This window comes from Mya arenaria, chromosome 13 (assembly GCF_026914265.1).
Source record: "Mya arenaria isolate MELC-2E11 chromosome 13, ASM2691426v1".
Lineage (NCBI taxonomy): Eukaryota > Metazoa > Mollusca > Bivalvia > Myida > Myidae > Mya > Mya arenaria.
This window is the reverse complement of record NC_069134.1, coordinates 8,676,683-8,697,233: the sequence shown is the minus strand read 5'-3', so window position 1 is coordinate 8,697,233 and position 20,551 is coordinate 8,676,683. Positions and strand designations below refer to the sequence as shown.

The window sequence follows — 20,551 nt, the reverse complement described above, 5'->3', positions numbered from 1 at the left end:
GTTTCAATGACATGAATTATGCAAAAGTACTCATATAAGACGTGCTCATGTTCACATTATCTTTAAATTTAAATTGCTTTAAGATGAGGTAATGATAATCAAGGCTTTCAAGAATCCTTGGCAGAAAATGTTGCAAAATTTAAGTATTCAGAAAACTGTCACTTAGTCAGCAAAATTATAGCAGAACCTTTTGTCCTAAACCAGACAGAAAAAATAACCAGGAGACAAAAAATAGCACCTTCAGACAATACACTTACATAAAGCCTTTAATATCCTTCCAAGACAAAGATTTTCTGAGGAAGATTCTGAAGTACTCTTAATCTTATAAGAATCTTATTGAGACAAAAACACTAGATCTACCATTTGAAAACCTTCTCTGGCTTCCACTTGCAGAAATATAGTAACCACATCAGATAAAAATATTTATATATATATATATATATATATATATATATATATATATATATATATATATATATATATATATATATATATATATATATATATAACAAATATGAGAAATGGTAAAGTTGATTTAGAAGCTTTAAGAAGCTTTAAGACATAAAATTAATGTTATTTTAACAATTCAGTTTCTTACATGATTGTGCTTCCTAAAACCCCTGGTCCAATATTCATGTTAAACCAGATTACTACTGCCTTTTCCAAGTAAGGGGTTTGGCAAGGTAAACCCCTCAGACATGTTTTCTTTAAATGGATTAGCTATATAATACTTTACAACTGACTCAGACAATTTGTGATTAGGTTTTTTGCCTAGTGTACCTAGTTTTCAACACTAGAACCAGACATTTCTTCAGGACAATTCCTTATTAAACAGTTTTATAGAATTTACTTCTTGACATGTTTTTACTCCTTATAATTAGAGGGAAAACACACACTCCTTTTTCTCCATATTAGTTCAAATTTAATGCAGGTTGACTGCATGCAGAACCTTTGTAATTTTCTTCACTCTTTTTATATATTTTCTGATCAAGAACTTACATTTAAGTATTAAATGTGGCTTAGTCTACTTTAGTTGACTTTTAGTCAATATTGACATAAAAACACCATTATAAAGTTCATAAAACGTACCTTAGAACAGCTGTTTGCCAATGACTTTGCTGTATTCAAATGGTCATGGCCAAGCAATCCTACTGGGAAAACTCTTCTTAAATTGTTTGCATGTAATGAATGTCATGTTTGTTAATCTCTTCAGGATAGAATTATTTTTTTCAGTTTTAGCAATTCATTAGATTTCACCCACATCCTCTGGGTTGGCTGACGCATCAATTGTAAGTGTAGTCATTAAATCTTGTAATGTTTCATACTCATGTTCACTAAATAACCTCAGCAAAGCTCAATAAAATTGACATTCCATTACAATCAAGCTGATGAAAACAACAGACTTTAAAAATCTTTACAGTTAATTGAAATTCTTTAACAATGTAATTGCAATTAAGCCCAAGTCTGTTGCCTCAATGAGATTTATTTAAAGTGAAAGTTCAGAATAAAGAACTTCATCACTGAGAGAAGACAAAGTTTTTTTTTGTCTAGAATCCTGGGTTCCTCAACATGGATTTAAGGCTTTACCCTTCTCCCTCATACAATATTCAATAGCAGTTCCACCTAATTAAGACACAAATGCCATGTACAGCTAATTGGGGCAGTCACGCCAATAGTCTCACCTATCCCCCATTTGATTTATAAGATGCTTATTATTAGACAAGAATATTTGAAGGAATTTAAAGAAAGTTTTCAGTCTGCAAATAGCCTGTTTTACGATTAGTTTGTAAGTATTCTGTGTATTTTATTTATTTTTACACACTAATATTTACACAATGGAAGGTACAGGGTCAAGCCCAGAAACACAAAATCTTAACCACGATCTTGTTTAAAGGCACAATTTAATGCTGTACAAACACTGAGAGCAAGAACTCACAGGGGGGTGGGGTAAACAAGGTTTTGTTGGACAGCGCTGCAACAAAACGCAGGAGTTCTTAGTTCAAAATGCCCTGCCCTAATAATCACAACAAAACGTATATCAATTCTCAATATCAATCTCAACTCATTTTCAAAAATGACATTTAAAGTTATTGAAAATAGGATGTGCTTTTACCCATTTAAAAACACATCCTTACATAGAATATGTTGATTAAACTTTTCTTAAGATTCCAAGAAATTATCCTACAGAAAAAAAAATCATTGTTTTTGAGCAAATACTCAAATCTAGAATTTATCCAGCTTTCTTGGTAATATTGACAAATGTTTTTGGTCAACACATTCTGAGAAATTACGCTTTAAAAAAGACAAAACATACAAGATTTTGAATTACATTTGGGATTGATATTTGACTCAAAATTACTAGGTTTGTTTTGTCTTGTGCTTTAAACTGTTAACAAACCCTTTCAATTTTGAGAGACAAAATGTCAACCTCAAAATGCAAACTACCAGTCTGATGCATCAACAGAAGCAAGTGATCTCTGCATTTGGATGCTGAAGACAATTTTATTTCAATTATACTTGTCATCACTCCCCAGGGAAGTCCTATGCTATTGGCCTTTTATTGATTGCAATAACTGAGACTGTTCAATTAAATTAAGCTTATTCGGTACTTTTTTTCTCTCAAAATAATTACTTGAAAAAATAAACTTAAAAGAACAGCTGTTTAATTAATGTCCAAAATGTCCTTACTAAAACAATATAAACAGCAGAAATGAAAGGAGAAGATAATAATAACAGTGTTCAAATATACAGAAATGTAGCATGTATATTGGTTTATATCCTTTTAAAACCATCATACTTGCATGGAAACACATTTTTGATATTTGCCAATCTGGAGAAACAGATATGATGGGCAATGAATCGAATGCATTTCTTTTTATTCACTTTTATTATAACACTATTGTTTGAGATCATTACATCTTCCTGATGACATGAGGGAATCCGAAGCAATATTTACAATGGAGTTAAAATGCAATGCAACAAAATGGAAAATACCAAGCCTGTGACAATTCCAGTCTGAAATAATATCACCAAGGGAGACTTTACTTTCAAACTAAGCCAATGGGCATGAACTAATGAGAGACTAATCAAATATTGATGATTAAAGAAGCGGGCTGCAGGGATTAGGATGGAATCAGCTCCAGTAGATGAATGAACCTTCTCCTCTCAAACATCCCTGAAACCACTGATCTCATCCTGTCAAAACTCCAATTAATCCACTCCAATGTCTATGAAACACAATGTGGGTCAGGGAAATGTGAAGGTGACTATACTGTGAAAAGCACCAGCATTTTAAAGTAGACTTGATCATGAAGCAAGAATAAGACAACATTATCTTGAGTCATTGAAATGTAGATGAAGCATTGCATAAACCAAAGGGAAGTCGGTTTCAACCACCAACCCATACAATATCACAACAAAACCCAGGGATTTCAATACAACCACACCTGAGTAAAATGACTCAAAACCATTGAATTGTGTCGTTAATTACATAAATTAAGAAAGGCGTAATTAAAACCTGTCAAGCATTCTATATGCAATTACCTACACTTTGCCTTCATAATCTGCAAATCAAATCATTATCTAAATTAATACAATAAACAACAGTTCTCATCTATAAGTCATCCAGTTCATAATAATCAATTCATACAGCAAAAAACTCTTTGGTGAAATTCCATATTTTCTACAGCAGAGCAGGAGGCTTATTGCTTTTCTCTCTCTATGGACAAAATATGAATTAAGAACTTTAATATTTCATTTGATCCTTTTTGAATAATTACAATCCTGGCATAAGCATGAAAAACAAATTTCCAAACTCAACCCTGAGTCTGACATCACACATCATGGTGGCATTAGGTGAAGCCTGATCTGCATTAACTTGAAGCACTGCATGGAAATCCTGTTGGCCATGAAAAATACATTTTGGCCCATTTAAAAACACCCTAATTCAAATTCAGAGACAAATATCATACAACATTAAGGAGACAAATGTCATTGAAGGTACTGCTGCAGTTTAAGCCATGTTCTATTAAGAATTGAGATGAAAAGGAACCATTAACATTTTCTTCACTAATGTATGGATTATTTGTGAACACAATAAAAAGAACTGCAGTAATCGGGAAAGATGATGTTCAAAATCCATCAATACAGCTAAACCAAGCACTGTCCACAGAGGAAAATGTACCAAACAATAAAGACCATGAAAAATTGAAGAGGCTTCACATGTAAAAACAAATTACTGACAAAATCATACAGGCTGGCTGTGTCCATGGGGAAAAAAATAGATAGCAAGCACATACTTATAAAGGATTAATGAAAAATTATCAACACTAGGGGATATAAAAGGGAATGGAGGTTTTTAGGCTCCATCCCCCAAATGGAAAAACAAGAGACACACTTCAGACAGCCTACAAGAATGCTGAAAAACTCAGCAATAAAATAAATGACCCCCCCCCCTCCCAAATCCCCGAGCTGCTGTTGCAGACTGTTAAATGGGAAGGACTAACAGCCAACTGGTCATAAAAGTCATAACGCTTCACAGGAATGGCGTTAAAATGACTGATACTTATAAATAAATCATACCATAGATATGGAATTATTATTAACTTAAATAAATAATCATGTTAATGAAAGGTTAGGGTTTGATGAGAACAGTAAGAGTCACAAGTACATGATGCTCCACCACTTTTCCGCACAAAGAAGTTACAATCAAGCACTTTTTTTGTTGTGAGACTCAGCTGCAATTTAACAGCGGTAGACCAAACATTCTACAATTGGCAGCCACCATTAGCAGTCAAATGTACGGATAGCATAAAGATGGACAGATTAAGGACAAAAGAAACTAAACAAGAGAGAAAATCTGCCACCATGCCCTTCTCCAAACCTAGAGGCCATTACCAATAACTAATTGAATTTTCCTTTGTTTTATAGGGAAAAGGCAGACATGGCCATGTACAGCCATATAACTGTGGCCAAGAAGTAAAATGATATTATCACAGTACTTTGATCGTGGCTTTGGACACAATTCAAGAAATTACGTGTCACATCAAATTAGATGTGTGGCCAATGACATGTTTATGTCAACAAAGTCTAAGAAAAAAATCCAATTACTGCAGATCTTATTGGTATCTTTGAAAATACTTTAAAGGCATCAATACATAAGCATAAGCTAGAGCTTTTGCTTTAACTGAACTCATGAACATGGAAATCAGCTTTTATCAAACCTATTCTGTATCCAACTTCTCCATTTAATACATGGATGTAATAAGGTATTTATTGTTCAATTTCATTGTCAGCTTTTGGAGCAAGAAGTGACATAAACAAGAGCTGTCACAGAGATGCATGGATCACTGTTAGATTAGATTTCAATGCAATACATGGTGTGCTGAGATATATACATAAATGTGGTTCCATGTAAAATATTAACGAGAATTTCTAAGTCTAATAATAAAGGGCCATTATTTGCAAAATATAGTTATCTAACTTGGTTATTCAATTAAGTTGGGTGGTTGAATACCATTGTATAAAGTCTCAATGCAATACATCAAATAGTTGCTGAGATATTATCCTATGTGTGCTAACAAGCAAAACCTTAACCAGAATTTCTAAGTCGCATAATAAAGGGGCAAAAATTATATATTATAAAAGATAGAGTTGTCTTACTTGATTAAATAAGAAGGTTAAATAGATGGGGGAGCCTGTGTGTAAATTTTCAATGCAATACATGACGCTGAGGTATTGACTTAAAAGTGGTTACATGCAAAACCTTAACCAGAATTTCTAACCTTAACTAGAATTTCTATGTCGAATAAAAAAGGGGCCATTATTTTAATTTAATGCAAACTGGAGTTATCTTACTTGGTTATTTAAGTAGATGGTTGAGTACCATTGTATAAAGTATCAATGCAATCCATCAAGTAATTGCTGAGATATTAACCTATGTGTGCTTACATGCAAAACCTTAACCAGAATTTCTAAGTCAAATAATAAAGGCCCATAATTTGCATTATATTCAAAAAAGTGTTATCTGGGAATACATATCTAATGTTTCAATGCAATACATGATATATTTGCTGAGATATTGACTTAAATGTGGTAACATGCAGAACCTTAACCAGAATTTCTAAGTCGAATAATAAAGGGCAATTATTTTGCATTAAATGCAAACAAGAGTTATCTAACTTGGTTAATTAAGTAGGTTGGATGGTTGACTACCATTGTATAAAGTCTCAATGCAATACCTCAAGTAGTTGCTGAGATATTAACCTATGTGTGCTTACACGCAAAACCTTAACCAGAATTTCTAAGTCGAATAATAAAGGGCAATTATTTTGCATTAAATGCAAACTAGAGTTATGTAACTTGGTTAATTCAGTAGGTTGGATGGTTGAGTACCATTGTATAAAGTCTCAATGCAATACCTCAAGTAGTTGCTGAGATATTAACCTATGTGTGCTTACACGCAAAACCTTAACCAGAATTTCTAAGTCGAATAATAAAGGGCAATTATTTTGCATTAAATGTAAACTAGAGTTATGTAACTTGGTTAATTCAGTAGGTTGGATGGTTGAGTACCATTGTATCAAGTATCAATGCAATACCTCAAGTAGTTGCTGAGATATTAACCTATGTGTGCTTACACGCAAAACCTTAACCAGAATTTCTAAGTCAAATAATAAAGGGCAATTATTTTGCATTAAATGTAAACTAGAGTTATGTAACTTGGTTAATTAAGTAAGTTGGATGGTTGAGTACCATGGTATAAAGTATCAATGCAATACCTCAAGTAGTTGCTGAGATATTAACCTATGTGTGCTTACACGCAAAACCTTAACCAGAATTTCTAAGTCGAATAATAAAGGGCAATTATTTGCATTAAATGCAAACTAGAGTTATGTTACTTGGTTAATTTAGTAGGTTGGATGGTTGAGTACCATTGTATCAAGTATCAATGCAATACCTCAAGTAGTTGCTGAGATATTAACCTATGTGTGCTTACACGCAAAACCTTAGCCAGAATTTCTAAGTCGTATAATAAAGGCCTATTATTTGCATTATATTCAAATAATTGTTATCTAACTTTATTAATTTAGTATGTAAGATAGTTGGGAATACATATCCAAAGTTTCAATGCAATAACTGATGTATTTACTGAGATAATGACTTAAAGGTGCTTACATGCAAAACCTTAACCAAGGTGTCACACCAACGCCGACGCCAGAGTGAGTAGTATAGCTCTCCTTATTTTTCGAATAGTCGAGCTAAAAAAGCTTTTTAAACACTTTCTGTTAAAATATCTCAAGTTTTTAAAAATGATTACTAACAGAAAATGAAAGTTAGAAAACTAGACTTATAAAGAAGATTCACTTGAAACGGACATCTAATTGAATTACATGGTTGAAAGACAAGGGGAAATTCAGAACAGCTAAGAAATGTAGCCTTATTTGACATAAACAGCCAGAAGCTACTTGCAAATCAAATTGGCCATCTAAACTTGAGATCTAAGATGGTCATCATCGTATTATTGATGAGGTACATCAGTGATAACAATCAAACAAATTGCCTCCCTTTGTTTCAAACCTGCCACTTGAAAACAGTCAGAATAAACAATTCCTTGAAATTACTCCTGAGATTAAACAGTATCAAAGAAGAAAATTAATTTAGGTAAGCCTAACAATATTATACTGAACTAAGTAATAGATACTTATTTTTTGTCTTCCCAATGCTTAAGTTGTCAGGCCAGGCACAGCCCAGTGCCTGACTTATCATTAAGAAGACCAAATATAGATGCTGATTTTCTTAGTGTTCAAAAGAAAATGCAGCACAAATGCCTTTATGTAAGCCAGTGTGCAGGCATGGGTCTCTAAATAAATCACTTCATAAAACCAATTAATGACTAAATGGAAATTTGGGAGTTGTTTTTGTTATGAAATGGAAATTTGGTTCTTGTAATCTGCTTAATGGATTTTTGGTTGTCAGCGCTCTTCTAAATGATTAAATGTGAATGTGTCCTGTGTTCCATTTGCAGAGGTATGAGTCTGAACACTAATATAATTTTAAAGTCCTATAAACCCAGTAAGTTTCACAGAAAAGTCGAGAGAAATTGTTCCCATGTTTTAGAGTTACATTAAGTCTAAAATAACTGTTAAACTTGCAATTAAAGCAGGATTTCAGTCTGAAACACTGTCATTAAATTGATCATGTCACTGTTAGTACAATATAGCTTAGTGCATCGATAAAATCAAACCCTTTTCCATCAAAAGGTTGGTATTTCCCTAGAGTGAAACTGTGTGATACAGTGACGTTTCATGAAATTAAATTACTACATATTTGGCAAAAAAATAGACCAAAATTTTCCCATCTCATCGTACTTGCAATGATTTTATTCAATTACCTTTTGCATTGTCTTTAATACCTAGGCTTGATATAATTTTTTGGATAAAAGGTTCTTTGTGAGTGTGGGAAAGTCATACAAAATAGCATAATAAAGTAACCATAAATACTGAAAACAAACTTAATAACAAAAATAGACTGATGTCTAACAAAGCGGCTTAAATTCACATCAAAGACAGTATCTATAAAATTTAATTGCAAATAATTTGATATAAATTAAGTGGACCATTGGTAAAAACAAATTAAATACTAGTTATAGCGTAAATAAGTTTAATGTATTCTTTATACACATTGAATCTAAACTTGGTGAAAATGATTCATAATGCAGATTGATGGTAAATTTACCAAATTTTAAATCATTTTCCCAACAATACAAGCAAATATTGTACTTATAATAAGCCTTAGAAAGTTACAAACAACTATAAATCCTTTCACCAAACTAAACCAAAAAACAAGGAAGAGTCCTCATAAAATTGACAAAATTAATTTAATGTTAGTTGATTTCAGAAGGGAATGTTAGAAAAGTACATATATATATATCAGATAAAGAGGGCCATGATGGTCTTAAATCGCTCACCTGAGTGAAAAGTTTAAACTTTTATTTTCTATGAGAATTAATGAGTTTATTGGTTTATGGAAATGTAACTAGGAATAACACAATGATCTAGTATTGTCAAATATTGTAGTGTTAAGGTCATTGAAGCACAACATTGGTATTAGTTTAAAACTGAACCAGAGTCCAAATTTCATAGCTTTAGCAAAGACCTGGGCCAGATGGTTTTAGAACAGAAGATTTTCAAAGAATTCCCTATATAAGTTTACAGGAAACTTGTGAACCCCAGGGCATAGCCAGTTTTGTCACCAGGGGTATAACTGAACACACATGATGGAGGACCACTGTATGATGCTACATACAAAATTTTAAGGGTCGAGATCTGGGCCTAAAGATTTCAGACAAGAAGTCTTTCTAATATACGTCTAAGTCTATAGAAAACCAGTTTTGACCCAAGGGACACGATTTGAACAAACTTGATAGAGGACTTTTATTAAGATGTTACATTCAGTATGTATTAAGGTTTTGGGCTTAGTGGTTTTAGGCAAGGAGATTTTCAAAGATTTCCCTATATGTAAGAAACTTTTCACCCATGAGGAAGAGCCAGTTTTTACCCATGGGGCATTAGTTGAACAACATTGGTTGAGGACCAGTAGACAATGTTACATACCAACAATCTAAGCTCTTAAGGTCTCATATGTTATCGTTTTGTTTCGAAAGTTTTTCATTTCTTTTGCCATGGCAAACTGAGCCCTCTAAAAAACAAAAACATGCATTTTATGAAGACTCTGCAATAATAAAGAGAAACATAAAGTTGTCTATCCAATGGGTTCTCCTGCACCTGTAAACTGGAAACCACAACATTTAGCTAAAATATGCATTTGGTACTGTTGTTTCATTGTAAGGCTACAAGACTATGTTTAATGAATCAATAATATAACACAAATATAACCATGTTTAATAAAACAACGACAAAAAAAAAAAACCTCTATGTTTTTGGCTAAGGTAATCTCATCTCTCCAATAATAGCAAGCAATCTCATTTTACTGACCAAATATGTCTACTAAATAATAAGCAAGGATCTTGAAGGATCTACCTTAGGTCTTCAATATGGCAAGGGATAAATCAACAAGAAAATTTATGCCCTCAGTATGAGCATTTCTGTTAGTTAATACAATTTCCACAAGGAAGAAAAGTCGCAAAAAAAATAAATCTGTTTTATGGATGAAAATGATTCATTTGAATCATAATGAAATGGTAGGTGTAAACAAATGTATTTTAAAATTTGTCCTGTACCCTGTGATACACTCATGCACCCTGTCAATTCCCCTAGTTTTTTCATGTAAAACTTTCCTCAGTGTGCACCCAGTTTATTAAAAAATAATTTTTTTTTATCTAAAACAAAGGCATTAATAAATTTAATGCCCCTGAAAAAAGCAAAGCTGCGATAGGAGAAATGAAAGTCACAAAAATGTGTAGAATAAAGATTGGAAAGCAATTTAATTGCATTGTTGTTACATTGAAAGGTTATATGAGACTGCTAAAATATCTTCGTTATGAATTATGAATTAGATGAAATGGTATTTAGGATTATTTTTTTTATGGAATTTTAAAGGGTTGATGAGATAAATACAAAGCTAAAAGTCATCTGGAATCAAAGCAAGGAATCTTTACAGAATGCGCAAATCCCAACAGAATCGTCTGAGAATGCAATTTGTGTCACATTATGGAGCATCATGAACCTGCATGCAGCTCGCCACTTGCACCGCGGATTGGACGCACCTCCGGAAAGTTACGACATGAAGTTGTTTCCAGTCGGTTCCCCTTGAACCGGGTTTGTATTGATTGGCTTGTCCCAGGAGGTGTCAACTTAGCCCGTTATTATCTGTGATTGATGAGGCCCAACATCTATTAAACTCTATTATATCAATAGATATAAACTTACTGAAACAGCACAACAATGGTCTGCCTTTTCTCTCCGTTTCAGAGTATCAGCTGGCAATAAAGTCTAATAGCGCAAACACCCAATTTGGGAAGAATTCAACATTGTCTTAATGTTTGAATGACTAACATTGCACTAGAAGACCTTCTTTTACATAATAGTTTCCTTGGTGACAAAAAGTCGGTTTCATCGTACTTCAAAGTACTTTCTCAAGCCAGCTCCATTCCTGGAAGGCAATCTAATCAGAGTTGATCAGAAGATATAATCAATTCTGGAGGCTTCACATAATATCAGTACACACAATTGACTGGCCTTTTACTTACTTTAAAAACTTAATGGATTTTACCACACCTTTTTTGGTGCAAATTATCAGAAGTTAAGCAGTGTAAAGAAATTAAACTTCATTTGTAATAGTGCAAGAAAAATACAGACACAATTAATGAACAGTAAAATATGAACATACACAAATACACCCTGAATACAGCTTGTCAGACTTACAAAAAAAACTCCTGAACACAGCTGGCCTGGCTTGCATCACAAACACCCTGAACAGAGCTGGCCCATCTTGCTAGCATACTCCTTGAACAAACTGGCCCAGTATGCACCTTGAACACAGCCTGAGTTGCACCAAATACACCCTGAACACAGCTGACAAAACTTGCAACAAATTACACATTGAACACAGCTGGCCCGCCTTTCCCCATTATACACCTTGGTCAGGAAAACACAATATACACCCTAAATAGAGTTGGTCAGACTTGCACCAAAATTCACCATGAACACAGCTGGCCTGGCCTTCACCAAAATACACCCTAAACATACACACTGAACACAGCTTGCATCAGCCCTTAAATACAGCTTGTCCGGCGAAAATGCATCCTGAAAAGAGCTGTCCAGCTTGCTACATAATACATCGTTATCACAGCTGTCCAGCTAGCACCAAAATACATCGTGAACACAGCTCTCCAACTTGCAGCAAAATACATTGTCAACAAAACTGTCAGACTTGCACAAAAAAAATATCGTGACCGTAGCTGTCCGGCTTGCACCAAAATACATCGTCAACACAGCTGACTGGCTTGCACCAAAATACATCGTGAACATAGCTGTCTGGCTTGCACCAAAATACATCGTGAACATAGCTGTCTGGCTTGCACCAAAATACAGCGTCAAAACAGCCTTCCGTCTTGTACCAAAATACATCATCAACACAGCTGTCCAGTTTGCACCAAAATACATCATAAATACAGCTGTCCGGCTTGCACCAAAATACATTGTGAACACAGCTGTCCTGCTTGCACCAAAATACATTGTGAACACAGCTGTCCTGCTTTCACCAAATACATCGTGAACATAGCTGTCCGGCTTGCACCAAAATACATCGTGAACACAGCTGTCCTGCTTGCACCAAAATACATTGTGAACACAGCTGACCGGGTTGCACCAAAATACATCCTGAACACAGTCGGACTGGCTTGCACCGAAAACATGGCAAAATACATCATTAACATAGCTATTTTGCTTGCACCAACAAGACAATAAACCCTGGTAATGCATTTCTATAGAATCAATGTTTGGGTCACTAATAAAAATTTAGTCAGACAAAGCAGAATAAGCTTGACCCACTTGAATGGCATGATACAATTCTATTTTTGTCAGGCCAGTGCTCAAACCCAACCATGAAGACATTTAAAGGAGACAATTTGTCTATCTAACAACAACATTGCATTTACAGAAATGAAATTTATATCCAATGAAGATAACAAGTACCAACTTGATCTTGTTTATGTCTAAGAATGGAGCCAACCCTGAAGAACAGTACAACATCACCATTGGACAAACTGCAGTAGTATATTGCATCATTTTATGCCAAAAAGAGGGAATGGGATTCATTCCCAGGACTCATTTGAAGGCGTTTTCTTATAGCTAAAAAAATGTACCACTGAACAAACTTACCAGCAATGATCACCAGACAAAAACAGTCATCCAATATTGTTATTAAATCTAAATTATATAATCTAATGGCCCGCTTTTCCTAAAACCAACAGAAAACAGGCATTGCCAAGTTACTGTAATGATCATGCTGACACCAAACATTCACATGGCCTGTGCAATGTTCTATATTTATAGGTGGGTGATTCATGATCGATGACACAAAACGTGGACAGAGACATCTTTCTGGGAATGTTTCAGAGACAATCCTGGAGGAAAGATGGAAGAAGAAGACTGCTTTTTTTTTGTGCAACTTCATTATGAAAACAATACTCAAATTGTCCAAAGTAATTTATTTTTTCCTATTGTAGCAGTAAGCACCTATACTCAGACTAGTTTATTGACCCCGGGGGAAAAGTTATGGTAAGGGCACCTAAAGTGAATGTCAACATTTGTCTGTTTTTATCGCAGTCAATCAAAAGGCAATACAAGATAAACATTTTAGCAAACATGCATACCTATTTACATACCTATAACTGTTTCCAAGAAATGGCCAACAAGAACAACATATCGCAATAATGCTTTTATCACAGACGATGATGGAACCAAGGCTTCATTCGACAACACCAAAATGTTTGGGATTTGAATGACAGAAAAGCTAAATATGTCTACGATAGTTTTGTTTCCATTGCAGCTCCTGCTAGGAAAAGCCTAAAATACAGGGAACTTTTCTATTCACAATTTGCAACACCTCCAGGGAAAGCCCTCCATTCACCAGTGTATCAATTATTCATGCATGTTACAATCTGCTGAACAGACAATGCTCACTTTAAATAAACTAATTTTCTTTCTCTTTCCAAGGGGGTCTTCCATTTAAAGAATTTTTTTTTATATATTTTCATTCAAAACTGGGTACATTTGTTCTCAGCTGCATCTCAGCAGTGTTTTATGATGCAATCCGAGAAATACTGCAACTGAAATATGAGTTTGAGATCACTTCAAAACTTTCTAATTCTTATCACTGACATTGTTGAACTGATATTGCAAATATTACAAAGAAAGAGCAGACTGATTGTTTGATTGATTGACCTTGTGATTGATTGACTGATGAGAACATGAAAGCCAGAAAATTAAGTATCATAAAACAAGGGAGTATGCAATACAACAATGTTCCAGTAGATGGAAACATCAAACACCACAGTAATGAATACTTAATCATCAAACGGAACTATAACTATCACAGGAGTGACGAATACCCCCAAATGCCGCCTGGACACAGGAATGGCAAACCATTTCCTTTGATTGAAAAGAGGCCAAAAAATGTTCAAATCTGTCAAGCCTTTCATGAGTCCGGAAACCATTTTTCTATTTTTAGTAGCAGTGACCTTGACCCCACCAGCCCCAATATCGACATTGATCTGTATCTTCTGATGTTACACCTGTGTACCAAAAATTGTTCAAATCCGTTTAGCCTTTCATGAGTTATCGTCCGGAAACCGTTTTTCTTTTTTTTAGTAACAGTGACCTTGACCGTGGCCCCACCAGTTATCGTCCGGAAACTGTTTTTCTATTTTTAGTAACAGTGACCTTGACCCCACCAGCCCCAATATCGAACTTGACCTGTATCTTCTGATGTTACACCTGTGTACCAAAATTTTTTCAAATCTGTCAAGCCTTTCATGAGTTATCGTCCGGAAACCATGAAAACCGACAGACCGACCGACAGACAGACAGACCGACCGACAGACCGACCAACAAGCTCACTCCTATATATAATTAAGATTACCTTTCTGACACAAAAATGATGTTATAAAAGAAACTTTTGTACCAAATGCATATTTAGCATCCTTAACACGCTAAATCTACGCGATAAGAAAGTCAAAACTCTCAACTTACCATGATCTTGTGTGTGTGATGTGGTGACGAGGATGGCTGCCAGCAGCCCACAAAATGCCCACGTCACCGACAATGACTTGGACATGGTTCTACGCTGAATCTGCTACTGCTAGATGGATGCTTGCATTTCGCACCTAAAGAATACAAAATACAATACAACATCTATACCACCATATAAATCCAGACTGTACGTATATCCTCCTTTATAGCCAAGCAGTTGTTTATTTGCTAATATTTGTTAAAGCAATCCCCTTCAGTGTTTCATAACAGTTTTTATATCACACAAAACACCACTCTGTTGCTCTTCGTTTTGTACCTCACTGAGGCATGAAATGTTTCTTCTTGTTGCCCAGAAAAAGCTCTCCTTTTAGCCCTTCTATATTTCCATACCTACATAAAGCACTTACAGTATCTCCGAGTGAGTAAAAGTTCTTGATAAGGTCATTTAAGCTATTTCCTCTCTTTTTTACTGCAACTCTACTTTATAAGAGAAAAATCTGAGTTGAGCAATAACAACAAGTTTATTAAAATGAGACAATGAAGTTTTAAACAGAATCCTCCGTTATGGTAGCGAATGATAAACAAACATGAGATATGTGTTGCAGTGCCAGGATATTGATTGATTCTAATTTATAATCATATTAAAACTTCAAGGAATCTCTCACTGAAGGATTGTTAAGTTCTTTCAACAGCGATGAAATATGGCAAAAAGTTACTGAATTCAGAATTGTGAAGTATATGTTGGGTTCTATTTTATCTAAAGAGATTAAAGACAGCCAATAAATAGTGTGACAGCACATAGACTGATCGTCAAAGACCAGTGCACTGTATTTGCATGCAGTTTTTGGGCCCACATAACTGAAAAGAGAAGTCCGACGATTCATGTTTGTCTTGTAATCGTTCTAGCCCAAATTTCTACAACATTGACAAACTTGACTGGCGACAAATGCATGTGAAGAACATTGCATACACGCCACATTCTTTGAACATGACGAATCTGATTTATTGGCTTTCAGCATGCTTTTACCCTCCGATTTCTCCTATTATTAAATTTTCAAAAGTTATAATTGTTCCCTATCAGTAGTGGAATTTCACCCAATATGACCTTCAATGGTAGCTATGTGTATGCAGTTCATAAATTGTAATGTATTGTACTTTCAGTTCAATGTTTGTCTGGTTGGGTTTTGCCTAACTATATAATATTGAGGGAGGTTGGGTTTGGAGATATTTATCAGTAGCCTGACCACAATTATATTTCTGGTAATCTTGCATAAAAATATTTAATTACGTGTACATCTTTTGAAACTTTCACTTTAAGCTGAATTGCATCTTAAGCCTGCATTTCTGTGTTATGAAAAGTTAATACTGTTATCAAGTACAGTGAAACTGCGTTCCCTCAAACAAGCGGTCGTTCGAGAACCGGCGTTCCCTCGAGGTCGGAGTTTGGTCCCGAACTTTTTTCCTTCTATTTTCATATAAAATATACCCACGCTACCTCGAAACCTAATTATGTCGAGCAGTCGAGCAATATCCTCGGTCCCAAGTACACAAATCATGCACAAAACCTTATGGCTCCCTCGAGGACATAATTTCACACTTTTCACACGGGTGTTTCAAAATAAACAAACAATTGCTAGGTGTTAAAATTTTTGCAAATTGTAAAAATTGCAATAACAGTTGAAAGGCAATTTGATAAGGTGTGAAAAACCGTTTTTTACTGTTAACGCATGACCGATATTAGTTGATATGGGCATTTGAGAAGTTAACGCTTTAGATGTGGTCGGAACGTTCTTTGAATTCACTGCTGATGCTGACCGTGATCTTCAGACGCTCTGTACGCAGTCACGTCACATTACGATTGAACAGTTTCGCGAAACCGACACGATGCGCCAATCAACAATCCTTGATTTTGCGAAACTTAAATCTGACTTATGCCACAAAATGTACTGTCATTCAAATGTTGCTTGTTACGAAAATGTGCTTTTTTGTTAAAATAAACATTTCTATTTATTCATTTATTGTTTATTCTTTTGCGTTTTACATTTAGTTTATGTCAACCTTTGAACATATTAGCGATTTCCACAACGCAACACATAATCCGTTCTTTAGTAAACAGTCTGTTTGACGACTTCAAACTTAAAATACACTGAAAGATATTTCATATCAAACTGGAAAATTGAAAATCAGGTCGTTCGAAACATCGGTTCCCTCGAGGTTTTGGCTCGGTCCCTGGCGACCTCGAGCAATCGCGGTTTTACTGTAATAACATTTTATAATCTTAACATAAATCCTCCTTGACACTTGGTCCGATGACAAAGTCTGACAGATTTCTCTCTGTGGGAGATGTTTTGAACTCCCTGGACACTCAGACCATGCAGGTATACACATTACATTACTCTGTTATTGGAGCTTAAAGTCATGTAATATTGCAACATTATCATTTTAAGATCAATTTACATAAAAAGTACATTAGATTAAAATCTGCTGGTGTACTTCTTCAATGATTCTTTGATGTAATGTTATTAAATTTGATAGGATCTACTTGCACTTTTCCTTAGGCCAAAAAAAATTCAATAGTTTGGTTAGGGTTCATTTTTCAAAGACAGGTATTAAAGCTAGATAGTTTTGTTTTTTTTTCCCATTAATTTGTTCGGCTTCATGTAAGTATGTTAATGTCATCGTTGGAGAATGGTGTTAAAATTAATCTTCTGTATAAGCTTTGTGAGGGTTTTAAAATACGTATTGAAACACACATGTAAATATTTATATTTTTGTTAATTCTTATTTTTTTTTACCAACTGACTATAAAAGCTGTAGGGTTGGGTAACCTGAACCAAATGTACACTTTTTTTTAGGCCTAATAGTAAAGCAGAATTTAATCTTTGGGAGCCTTCAAAGAGTAATTTCCCAGACTCTCTTCCAGCATTAATTCCAGAAGATCTCTAAATTATACCTTACACAGAATTACAATGTTCAGGGCAACAGTCAAGTCACTGTGGCATAACTTCAGAAAATGTTGCTTTTATTGAATGATAAACAACTATTTTGACCTAACTGTTCACCCCATTGACCAAGTTGTTTTTCATCTTTATGGACCTCAATGACTCTGCAAAATTTGACCTTTAATGGGTTGAAAGCACTGTTATTACTTTAAACTATAATGTTACCTTTTTATGGAACAATTACCATATAGGTGTTGTGAAACTTGGGATGTAAGCCTTAAGATGCTTTTAAAGGGACTCGCTCATATTTTTGGACCAAATTAATTTTTTCACGGTAATGCATCTAAAAACACTAATATTATAATCATTTTACTCTTTCATACTAAAATGTGAAAAAAAATACAATTAAAGTAGATATAAAAAACAACAGCCTGGTTTTAGTGGGGAGCGAACGCATGTAGTAAACTGACAAGAAAACTGCTCAGGTACACGTACTAAATTAAGGGATAAATTATTACTTTTAAGCCTTTTGATGAAAAGTGCTACTGACGCTATTAAAAATTGTGGACAAAGACAATTAATATTTCAGCATATTTCAACATCCATCAGTATCTTAGTTTTAACAATCCTAATGATTCTCCACGCTCAATTTTGTCATAAAAAAAAGTAAATTTATAAAACGTGAGCTATATACTACCAGCAAAAACTCGCATATGATTCCAATTGTTAAAACGGTCAAGTCAGTATCTTAAGAAATGAATGCCTTTTAAAAGGCAATACTGCAACTATATTTCTGGTAATCTTGCATATGAATGCCTTTTAAAAGGCAATACTGCAACTATATTTCTGGTAATCTTGCATATGAATGCCTTTTAAAAGGCAATACTGCAATTATATTTCTGGTAATCTTGCATAAGAATAGTTTTGAAGTTAATACTTATTTTAAACTGGACATTCACTTTAAGCTGCAATTGAATCTAAAGCCTGCACTTCTGTGATATGAAAAGCTACTACTGTAATCAAGTAGCAACATTTTGTATAATCTTATTGACACTTGGTCCTGTATCTGAAGAAATTAATGCCTTTAAAAAAAGTTTTAACAATGCTACAGAACATGAAAAATGTGCAAGCAAAGCTGTTTGTTCTTTCCAATATGTTTTGATACTACATGAGTTTATTATGCAAACAGCAATAAATTAACATAGTTATTCGCTCCGATTTACAGCAAGTAATTCACCTAACAAAGTATGTAACCCATTGACTGACTTAAAGGAATGTCAAAATGACAAGACATGTAATATTATACGGGCTATTTCAGGAATATGATATTAAGCGATCATTTGATAGCCTATACACTGTTAGTTCCACATAGTAGTCTCACATAATTATAATTAATTTATACATTAAAAGTGTAAGAATTAAATCAAGATGAGGAAAATGCATAATACATGTAAATGTCTTCATTATGTCAGATATATTACTCCTTCATATATCAGACAGCTCGGATGAACAATGCCCTTATCATGGCTGGGATGATGCCACGGCTAATTTTAAAGTTAATCGAGTTCTTGAGCTTCTGAAATTGAGGATTGGCATTTGCTTAATTTGGTAGTAAATTTTAGCAATTGTAATTAGTTTACAAGTGGCATTTGATGAGATGAGAGTGTCTTCAGGCGTTCCGAGTCTTGGAAATAGCAGGGTAGCTTAAAGGAACATCGGAGCTTAGGTTTTGTTCTTAGGTTTTGTTTTTGAATCTGCTAGTCAACGACGGTAATGAGTTCATTAATTTATAAATAAGCACCAATACCCGTTGGGCCAACAAGGTACCACATACCCTTTTAAATCCTGTACATGACCATTGCATGTACTGTCCCTTAATCAGAGAATCATTTTGGTTCCATGTATCATGGACATCAAAACAGGAGCCATCACAGCACTCGACTATTTCCTCGCTTTGAACCAGAATTCCTAAGTCGAATAATAAAGGGACATAATTTGCACTACATACAAGATAATTATCTGACTAGTTTAAGATCAGTTTAGAAGGTTGGATGGTTGGAAGTCCTTGTATAAAGTTTTATTTCAATACATCAAGTGGTTCCTGAGATATGGACTTGTTCACACTTTCATGCAAAACCTTAACCAGAATTTCTAGTAGAATAATAAAGGGACATAATTTGCATTATACCCAAGATATTATCAGTATGTCACTTGATTAATTAAGTAGGTTGAATAGTTGGGATATATTACCTAATGTATTATGAAACAAATTCAGTATAAAAATCAAGAACAATTGAAGGCGTATTCGTTGAAAAAACTCAAAAACATTCAAGTGCAAGCGTTTCAGATTTTTAAAGTTTGATCCTGTGCTTAGTTTACTTTATTTGCATGTAAAACACAAACTGTTTTTAAATAAAATAAATGTCAATAACTTGTGCATGAAGGAGTAGATATTCTAGCTATCAACTAATAGCAGGGTGTGAATGTATTGTGTTCCCTTATTGTCTCTCTGGTGCTCTGGGGGTCCAAACAAGACGTAATGCAAAACAAAGTTTACCACATATATTGCAGATTTCTATGCTTCTTATTATGAGAGCTGGTGACAAAAATCTTCAGGTCTTTCTTTCTGTATGTGGATTTGAAATCTAATCAGTAAAGGTATAAACAACAGATTTATTGGACATCATTGTTTGTTTTGATGTTATCCTTGTCAAACCTTAACCACTTTGTAAACAGATCAAAGAAAAAGGTAAATAAGTGTTAGAACTACAGATGCATACATACTTCAGTGATAATAAACAGTTAATAATTAATCATCAATCTGTCTCATTCTGCATTGTAAATAATTGTTAACATTATGCAAAACCTATAAACAATTTACTAACAAATGGCCAC

At 34.3% G+C, this 20,551-nt stretch overlaps 1 protein-coding gene across 8 annotated transcripts in view; it reads right to left on the bottom strand.

Annotated features, from left to right (window-relative positions):
* Positions 1-20,551, bottom strand: part of LOC128214138 (receptor-type tyrosine-protein phosphatase delta-like) — a 174,921-nt gene that overhangs the window by 79,603 nt on the left and 74,767 nt on the right. For all 8 annotated transcript variants that reach the window (XM_052920421.1, XM_052920413.1, XM_052920418.1 and 5 more), the window contains one exon: positions 14,715-14,848. In XM_052920421.1, coding sequence (XP_052776381.1) covers positions 14,715-14,799 — 85 coding nt within the window. In that variant the 5' untranslated portion in view covers positions 14,800-14,848. The remainder of the gene's footprint in view (positions 1-14,714; positions 14,849-20,551) is intronic.